At 56.9% G+C, this 9,792-nt stretch overlaps 1 protein-coding gene across 2 annotated transcripts; it reads right to left on the reverse strand.

Moving 5' to 3' along the window:
• Positions 1-462: 462 nt before the first annotated feature.
• On the reverse strand, positions 463-8,310 carry si:ch211-137a8.4 (uncharacterized protein DDB_G0286299). 2 transcript variants are annotated; one of them, XM_049725998.2, is made up of 4 exons: positions 8,090-8,310; positions 2,864-4,448; positions 2,082-2,612; positions 463-1,211 (listed from the first exon to the last, which is right to left on the reverse strand). In XM_049725998.2, the coding sequence occupies exons 2-4, from the start codon at positions 4,212-4,214 to the stop codon at positions 1,189-1,191; spliced, it is 1,905 nt and encodes a 634-aa protein (XP_049581955.1). In that variant the 5' UTR covers positions 4,215-4,448; positions 8,090-8,310; the 3' UTR covers positions 463-1,188. The 2 variants fall into 2 exon arrangements, with proteins under 2 accessions (XP_049581955.1, XP_049581954.1); XM_049725997.2 differs by having other exon boundaries at positions 463-1,214; positions 8,090-8,308.
• Positions 8,311-9,792: the final 1,482 nt, after the last annotated feature.

A 9,792-nucleotide genomic window follows, 5' to 3' on the forward strand; every position in this document is an offset into this window, starting at 1 on the left:
CGGAGAACGAGGACCACGCGAACGCACGCCGAAGCCCTCGCTGACGTCTGCAGTGGGTGGCGGTGAGTCAGTCGCGTGCGTGACCTCAGTGTGAGTTGGGGCTCACGCGGGACGGGGGTTCTTTTGCGCGCCCATCTTGTCCTGGATTCTCCCAATGTTGCAAGGCATTTGCAAATGGTGGCTCCTGGCCCACCATTGCACCACTGCCTTGCCTTGCCTTGCCTTGCCTTGCCTTCTTTGTGCTTGGTGGGGTTAGGGCCGTCACCGAAGGCCTGAACCTTCCATCCGTGTCTTGGCTTTCCTCTCTGACACAAAGAAAGGCGTGAGCGAGTGAGCGAGCGAGCGTCGCTGGCTGCCACGGTTACGTAAACGGATGAGCTTATCCATACGTGGATTAATGAGCACCCAATGGCACGGTGGCCAACCGCCCCCCCAAAGAACAGCACTCGGCACACGCCACGCTTGACTTGTAAGACTTTTCTCTTTATTGGACTATTCGGGGTTTTTGTTGTCGTCGTCATTTTTCCCTTTCTTTTTTTTTTTTTTTTTTTTTTTTTTGCTAGCAGACAGTGGAGCAAGAAAACATGACCAACATCATCGTGCGTGTCAATGACTGCGGAGGAACAACCAGTGACAGGATGCGCTTTTACAAAATAAGACAGAAAATCAAATCAGCTTGTTTTTTTTCCCTTTTTTGTTTTCACATCATCGTGTTCACGACAAAACAGTCTAAACACACAGCAGGAGATGTTGCAGTGGGGGTTTGGGGGGGAAGTCTATGTACTGGAGTCCAATCTACGAGACTTGGATGGACAAAGGGAAGGGCGAGGGACTACAAAGCGTAACGCTTGTCAATAGAAAACGGGGGGGGGGGGCTCTGGAATGCATTTTTTTTCTACCATTGCAATTCTCTTGTAGACGATATAAAATGGAACAGACAAGCAAAGAAAAGGGAATCGGGGTGGGGGCTTATTGCTTTCTGAGTTTCTCTTCTTTTGACCGCTTTCTCATCTACGTGACCTCTCCCAGCCGCTCGCTCTTTGTCTCCACGGCGACCTGCTAACACGTGATTACTCCTTTAAGGAGGGGGGGGGGGGGGGCTTTGGGTGGCGGTAAATGGAGCTGGGGGGGGGTGCTCAGACCTCCTTGCTCAGCGAATCCCGGCAAGTTCTAATCCTCTCCGTGGCCTCACGCGCTTCCCGCCTTTTTGTCTGCTGAATGATAACAGAAGACAGTCAAAAGCAAGAGATGATTTTTAGCAGAACAACAAACATCATGTTGGCGCCGTGGTCGTCAGCCAATGGACAACGGCCCCTTGTCTCCCGTCCCTCCCTCCCTCCCTTTGTCCGTCGTCAGTTGAACCAAAACAATGGCCAGGGGCAGCTCTTGCTTTCCAACTTGGCTGCGGACGCCCGTTTCGACCCAAGCGCCAGAAAGACTAGTGGCACGTTTGAACGTGATAGTTGCCCAAGCAAAATGTTCTTTGTCGCGCTGTTAAAGCTAACGTGCTGCGTTCAATGGCCAAAGACTACGCTAACCGAGGCGCTACGCCAGCCTCGCGTCTTCCCGTCGTGCTAGCTGTCTGTGCTAAGCTAAGCGAGTCTACTAGCCTTCAACCTCCCAAGGGCTGAGGTCTTTCCCCGTCAACATTGGAAGATTATTCATCAATTGCACGGAGGATTTTTTGTGCATTCCTATTTCGGGGGACAGAGATGGCAACCGCTTGTCGCACAGCTACGGTCAAGGTTTCATTTGGACGTCTTTGGGTCTGTGCTCGGCCGTCAAAACGGAGCCTTTTGGCTCGTGCCGGCCGTTTTGGAAATCATTTTTGCGTGCTAAGCTACCTGGCGCTCACTCGCTAGCTCGTTAGCAGGTGGGTCTGGCGTGGAGCGCGCCGCCGCGGCACAGCTCGCCGCGCTCTAATTGGTCAGCGGCGGCCGACATCACGCTGCGGACGATGGCCACGGCCACATGGCGCAGCTCCCTCTTGCTCACCTCCTGGTCTTCTCGGTCCTCCTCCTCCTCCTCCTCCTCCTCCTCCTCCTCCCCCCTCAGCTGCTTGCTATGGTGCAGTAACTCACCGCTGTTCACAGGTGGCGCCGCCGTGTTGATGACCTTGGCGTTGGTCTCCTCCTTGGCCGCGGCCATCTCCTTGCTCTTCTTGACGGGGCTGCCGTTCTTCTCGTCACCCTCTCGATGATTGTGCGCCTCGTCCTCGGCGGTTCCGTTCTCGCAGCCGTTTTGGCCGTTGGTGACGGGGGCGCGGCCGGGCGTCTTCTGCGCCTCGGGCTCGGCTTCCTGTCTCTGGACGCCCTTGTCGGCGGGAGGGTGCTTTTCTCCCTTGCCGTCTGCTTGACCGTTTCCTTTGCCGTCCTCCTCCGCGGCGGCGCTGTCGGCGGTGCCAGCGCTGGTGTCGGCGGCGGCGCTGGCCGCCGTGCCGGTGGCGGCCTCCTCCTCGTCCTCCTCCTTGGCGCCGTCGCCCATGTCCACGCTGGTGGACTTGCCTTTGCGCAGGATGAAGTTCTTGAGGGAGACGGCCCGGCCAAAGTGGGAGCGCTTGGCCTTGGCAGACTTGCCGTCTTTTCCGTCGTCCGCCGCGCCGTCGGCCTCGCCTGAAGCCCCAAATCACATTAAGGATCAGATCAAGTTCCCGAAGGCTGCTCGTATCTTGAATTGTTCATCTAGTCTATCGTCTATTCTGCCAATGTTCTACAAGTTCAGCATGAGAAAGGACATGGACAGAAATCACAAGAAAGGCTTCCCAACACTTGAACAAACAACCTTCTCTCAGCTGAGCTGTTGACTATTTAGAAAGGGGGGTGGAGCTAAAGCTCCAAGTCTTAAAAAGGTTTGAGTGTCTGACCTGCAGAAGCGGCGGCGGTGGTGGCGGCGTCCTCGTCCCCGCCGGGTTGGCACTCGGTGTTTGCGCGCCTGGACTTGGGGATGACGCGCTTCTTGAAGGAGGTCCAGATCTCGTTGGCGTGCTGCGTAACGCTGGCTCCGCCGCTCACCTTGTCGTCTTCACTGGCCTCCGCCTTCTCCCGGTCGGCCCGGGCCTGGGCCTGGTTGGCAGCGGGCTCGGCGGCGGGCTCGGCGGCAGGCTGGGCGGCGGGCTCGGCGGCGGGCTCGGCGACGAGCTCGGCGGCGGGCTCGGCGGCGGGCTCGGCGTCCGGCGCCTCCTCCGGCTTGTCGGAGCTCTTGGTCTTGCCGCTGATGCCCACCATGGACGTGTCCCTCTTGAGGCCCTGGAATGTCCAGGAGCGCTTGAGCTTCCACCTCTTCTGGCCCGACTCCTTGGAGTCCAATGTGGAGGAGTCTCCGCCTCCTTCTCGTTCGCCGCCGTCTTCGGCGCTGCGCTTGTGTGCTTTCTGGGCCATGAGCTTCTTGAAGGAGTGCCAACGCTTCATGTGCTTGGTGGAGGCTTTGTGATCCGCTTCCGCTGCCCCTTCGGCTGCGGCGGCGACGACGACGGCCGAGTCGTCTGCGTGAAGTGCTTGGGGATCCTCCAGGCGGTCCAGGGACTTTGAGCGCGCCTGGACTTGTTTGGGAGATTCTGCGCTGTCGTTGCCCTCCTTCTTTTCTGTGCTCCGATGGGAGAAGATCTTGGCCACCGGCTTCCTGATCAGATCTCGAACGGAAGACTTGGACTCTTTGCACTTCTTCTCGTGCTCCTTCTCTCCATTTTCCAGTGTTTTCTCATTTTCCAGTGTTCCCTCGCCCTGGCTGCCTCCTTCTGCTCCCCCCTCAGATAGCGGCAGCTCGCCGGCTTTCTCTGGCTCCTCCGAGCCGGCTCCCGCGTCGGCCTCCTCTGAGCCGGCTCCCGCGTTGGCCTCCTCCGAGGTGGCGCTGGCCTCTTTCTTTTTCCGTCCCGACATCACTTTACCCAGGCCGCTCTTGTTCAGGAAAGAGTCCAGGAGGGAGGTCTTGTGCTCGTGGTTCTCGCAGCCGCGGGGGGCGGGCGCCTCGCCGCCGCTCGCTGCGGCTTCTTCTTCGTCGTCGGCGCTCGCCCCCGCTTCGACCGAGGCGTCGTTGTCGACTGTCTCTTTGGTCAGGTTGACCCCGCTGTTGACCTCGCTGCCTTTGTCTTTGTCTAGCGCTTGACTCTGGACACTCTCTGAGTTGTGGCTGGGTTGTTCGGCCTCTGCCTGCTTGCTTTCCGGAGTCTTTGCATCTTCTTGGACCGCGGGTGCCGTGCTGGCTTCTGTTGCTGCCATTTCCCAAGGTGGAAATAAAGTGCAGCCCCCAAAAAAGTGTGTTCCTCCCTGGCTTCCTGCCTTCCACCCTGCCTTCCTTCCTTCCTTCCTTCCTTCCTTCCTCCCTGCCTTCCTTCAAGCCTCCTCTTTCTGGTGTTGGCGAGTGATTGGTTCCTCCCGTTGGGTGGCGCACTCAGCTCATGGAAAGCAAGGGTGGCGGCGTGGAGGCAAGATACTCAGCATCCTCTACTACTCCTGTGGAGGACAAGGTGGCAAAGACTTAGCACCAATGAGTCATCGCTGCCACATTGACGGCAGAAGCCCAGTAGCTGCTCGCTCGCTCGCTCGCTCGCTCACTCTTCATTCAGCCATTTTCAACATGTGTGCTAGGCCAGGAAGGGAAGGATCCCGTTCGGAGAAGCGGCCTATATGGCGGCCCACATGACATCTCGGTCATATTTCAGCGCAGCGAGCGTCGGCTAGCGCGCGCGCGCACGCACGAAGGCTCGCAGTTTGGTTTGGGCGTCGATTGAAACTTTGGTCACTTTCATAAACGTGCCTGCTGCCAAATTGGATAATATGGCTGAGTCAAAATGGCTCAGAGGGAGGGAGGCTTGACAAAATTGACAGATTGAGCCATTTGTGTGCATGTCGTCAATCTGTTTGGGATTTGCGCAGCCGCCGCCGCCGCAGCTAAGCTTTGTTCAAGCGGCAGATGATGCTAACCCGTGTGCTTTTTATCGCCAATTGTTGACACGAACGTGCGGCCGGGCGTAACGTGTCGTCCCGTCGCCGTGGAGCGGATTACGCGCCAAACTAATCCGCCAACGGAAAGGGGATTGACTTCCTCTCTGGCCACGCCGCCGTTCGCCCCGGCTAACGTTAGCACAGAGAATAATTCAGCCATTGCTGAGTGTGAGCGATGGCTCGGACAAGGTTGTGCTTTGGGTCCACGTTGGGCATCCCGGCTCGGAATCACCTTTGATTTTGGAAACGCGGCAAGCTCCGCTGCTGCTTTTTTGCCTCGGGGTGCGCCGCTGCAGTCGAGCCAGTTTGATGTCACACGGCAAATTGCAAGCCTTCAAACAAATGTCACCCTTCAACAAGTTGCGTGCTCAAAACCTCCAACGTGGAGAGCCTTGTTCCAGGCCCTCTCTGACAAACATCCTGTCGTTTCTCCCGAGGTGCGCCTTGAGCGGCCAGCACCTTGACCTCTGACCTTTCTCCTGGAGCGCCTTGCAGCCTAAAGCGGCTTAAGCCTCCAAGATGTCCATGAGCTGAGTAGGTCCGCACTCGCACTTGCCATTCAAGTTGCAAATCCAACAACAACAACAACAAGACGCGCGCGCACGCACGCACGCACGCACCTGAAGGCAACACACCACGGCGTGCGGATACTGCCACCTGCCACCCTAAGAACGGCAACCCAAAAAGGGAAGCTTGGCCAGCGTGTACGTTACAAAGTGACGTCGGGCGATGGATGACTAATTAGGAATCGCAAAGCGACTCGGGTGCGCGTTTGGCCGAACAGAGGCCCCTTCATGGTCTCCGGGCTCCCTTGACGGACACAGAGTGTCCTTTCTCTGCCTTTCTCCGTGCGCGTGACCCCCTTTTTTTTGGTTGGGGCGGGCCCGGCGGCGTGCGCATGCCAAGCCCGGGGGAAAAGGAGCAAAAGGCTGCCCCCAAAAACAAGCATCTCTTCCTCGTCGGAGCGTGCAACTTGCTCCTTTGTTTGTCGTTAACGTGCCCTCGTATGGATTGTCCATCAAATCAAATGAGCCTTGCCGGTCGGAGCGTTTGTGCCCCCCCCCAGCCGGGATCGTACGAATGCAAAGCCGCGCGGCCGCCGATGAAAAATGCTCTTGAACTTGAGGAGATTGCCGCAACCGGTTTCACTTATATATTTTTTTTCTTCGCGCAGGGCGAGCAAGCCACCTGCGAGGTGAACGTTGGCAGACCCGCGTGAATGCCAGAGCATCTTTTGGAGGCGAGGTAGGCCAGCCAGCTTTTGCTGCCAATACATCGGGCACCTTTAGCACGCGTACCTCCACCGAACACGGAATGAAATTCAATGATGAAAGCATTTTGCTCACTATATTGTCTGTCTGCAAACGCTGCAGCACCATTTGTGTGTTTGGAGTAACACCGCCGCCGCCGCCGCCCCCGGCTGCATCAATGCTAAAAGTTAGCCTGTGCACGTGCCATAGAAGTTTCTTCCCCCCTATGTTAGCACAAAGCTAGCAGAGGCTGTTTGCTAGCTCCAAAAAGCTGTATGAATTTTTTGGGCGGCTGACATGTTTACAACAACCTCCTTTCTTTCCTCCTTCCTTGCTTCCTCCTCATGTGACAGTTTTGGGGGGAGTGGGGAAAAAGGAGGAGGGGCATGCTGGAGACAGCAGGTGCTCCAGTCCCACTGAAGAGAAAAAAAAAACGAATTTGCATTTCTAATAAGCCCCCCTTCCCTCACCCATCACACACACACACACACACACACTGTGTCCTCTCCTCCATTTTGGGGCCGCAGCAAACTTCTAACATGGCGGGGGGTCGACCACCGACCGACCGACCGGGGATGCCTTTGCGTGGCACGAGGCGCTGCCTTCATTTCAGCCAAACATTCTCATCGACGCAAGGTTGCCAAGGAACCCACCCGAATTTAAAAAAAAATGCTTGCCCCCTAACTGAAAGTCCTCGTTTCTCTTCAACACACAGAAAACGCCTTGGCGGGCACCCTGATTCACGAGGGGCTTTCTGGTCTCGAGATACGAGCAAAACGCCGCCATCGGAGCGCACGCTTGCCGCGCCGCGCACCGGCCGGCTTCCTTGCGGAGGGAGGACAACCCATGGAAAGGAACGCTTTGGACTCAACTGGCGTTGCGCTTCCTGCATACGTTCAAGTGGCTTTCGCCAATTTCCGCCATGCAGTCGAGCACGTTTGAATCATTGCGCAAGCGATGCGCGCGCGCTCTCAAAGGCAGGCAGGCGTCATTTGGGATGTGCGAAAAATTCGGAGGCGATTTGACCGCCCCGCTCCAAATTGCTTGCTTTCTTATGCCAGCACCCCAAATTGGCCAGCCACAAATATGCCACGTTGGCCCGCCGCCGTCATCGCGCTCCGGCTACTCGAGCGATTTGGGCGCCATCAAAGTCCAAGTCTGATGACGCAAACAATAATATTAATCGCGACCCCCCAACCCACAAACACACGTACACAACCCCCCCCCAAAAAAAAAAAGAATCGACGACGGTCGGGCCGGGTGGACAAGTGCCCGCTAAATGGGCGGGAAGTGGCTTTGGGGGATGGGAGGGTGAATTTCTCATTGAACAAAACAAGTGAAGCGCCAAATTCCCAACAAGCAGCCTCCTTGTCTCGCACGCGCGCACGCATGTGCGCATACTCAAGGCCAGAATCACATTCAAATTTCCATTCTAAATTTGCATCATTTGGCCAGAGAAAATGGCTGAGACGTCCCCCCATCCCCCCACCGCGCTCCTTTCTGTCTGTCTGTGCGCACGCACGCTGTCATTCCGGCTTTTATTTCTTGCATTTTATGGTCGAGGCACGTAAACAAGTGCATGCGTGTGCGCGTGAGGGATTTGTGTCTCCTCGTGCACGCACACAACACACGCATGTATGACAGACGCACACGTGCGCTGGAAGATGAGGACCATTAGAAAAATGGAATTGTAATCATACAACCCGTACCAACGCCACCGCTGAACCCCCCCCCGTCCACAAATGTGCGCTTAGCATCAGAAGGCGTGCGTTTATCTGCTTTGTCGCCCCGGAGGAGAGGGAGGACCTGTAGCCTCACCTGCTCGAGTGGGGGGGGGGGGGGGGGGTATGGGAAGGCGCGAGAAAGATGACGGAATGAAAATAAAAGCGGCAAACTCACCTGCTTCCGTGCGCATAAATCCGTTTGGGAGCTCGCTCGCTCGCTAATAAGCAGCTTGTTGTGTGTTGGACTGCCAAAGACGCCACCGGCGCCAAATCCGCCCAGACGTCGTCCTCTCTCTCTCTCTCTCTCTCTCTCTCTCTCTCTCTCTCTCTCTCTCTCTCTGTCGCTCGCTCGCTCCCATTCTTCCCCTCCCCCCTCCCCTGTTGTACGTCTGCGCCCCCCTCCCCTCGTGTGAGAGGCCCGCACAGCAGGACATAGGCAAGTCCTACCCGTGCACGCGCACGCACGGGTTCACTCCTCTGGTTGCCCGTAGCAACGACAAAGACCACCAGACGCCCCGCCCCTCAACCATTTGAACGTTATGGATTGAAGGGGCATTTGTAATCTACCACATGCGCGCTAAAAATAAACAAGAAGAAAAAAATTGTCTGGAGAATAGCGTCGCGCCTTTGTAGCGTTCCCCCCCATCCCACTATGGATTCTCCATTGACGCCATTGTTTGCGCGTGTGCGCAATTGAACAATGGGAGCAAAGCATCAGGCTGACTAAGAGAATGGAGGGCGGGGCAAGGCAGGGCAAGGGGGAGGGAGGTTCTCACCCTTTCAAACGGGAACTGAAGAATCTCCCACATTGTCCACATTGCGGCCGACGAACGGGGGCCGGCGTTGCTTTTCACGAGCCGGTCGTGAAGCTGGTTACGGGATGTGCCTGCGCCTACCGTTCCTCCCTCCTCACGTACCATTTTGAAGGCTGACTTTCGGTTTCTTTGTGTGTCTTTGGCATGTGGAGAAATTGACAATAAAGCTGACTTTGACTTTGACTCTCCACGGCGTTTTGTGCGAGTGTCCCGATTGGGATTCGGCCATGTTCAAATCGGACAGGTTGCCGTAGCAACAAGGTCGGAAGGCAGCCAGGCAGTAAGGCCTACGTCCAGCGCGGCGCCAAAAACTTTTGCCTTCACATTTTGGAATCGGGACTTTGAATCTAGTAAACCGTACGAGTCCGACGTCATCGGCATGTCAGCAAATTGAAAGTAGTGACGGATGACCGTGAGCCCGAGACCGAGGAACGGAGCGAGTCAACTGGAAAAGCTTGAGTCACGTCGACGCACGGCAGCCACGAGCAGATGCGGAGACGCGCACACAATCACGTCAGCTAATTAAAGAGGGTGATTGCCGAGGGGTTGCTCTCTTAGTAGGCCAAAGCGGAGGATTGTGGGCGGGCGATAAACAAGCTGCGGCAAACGGAGACGCAAAGCAAGGCCAATTGACCCGGGGCGAGCGAGGCGCAGACGGCGAGCGCTCGGACGGCGAGCGCTCGGACGGCGAGCGCTCGGACGGCGAGCGCTCGGACGGCGAGCGCTCGGACGGCGAGCGCTCGGACGGCGAGCGCTCATCCACCTGACCGGTCAACGATGGACAAACGGGTCGTGGCAATGGACCCACGCGTGCCCGCTTGCACTTTCAGGAACTCAAATGAAGGATGAAGAGATGTTTGCATCCGGACTTGATTGCAATGCTGTTAGCCAGCCAATGCAAATCAGCCACATTTGCAAGTAGACAATGAGAAGGAAGGTGGCCAGGCCAGGCCAGGCCAGGCCAGGCAAGCCCAGGCCCACTTTTCTGTGCCCCGACCAGCTAAAGTGCACCGGAAGGCCCTTTCAAGCGGGAGGTTTGAGTCGCAAGGAGGAAAGGGCGTGA

The sequence above is a fragment of the Syngnathus scovelli genome, chromosome 7, assembly GCF_024217435.2.
Source record: "Syngnathus scovelli strain Florida chromosome 7, RoL_Ssco_1.2, whole genome shotgun sequence".
Classification (NCBI taxonomy): domain Eukaryota; kingdom Metazoa; phylum Chordata; class Actinopteri; order Syngnathiformes; family Syngnathidae; genus Syngnathus; species Syngnathus scovelli.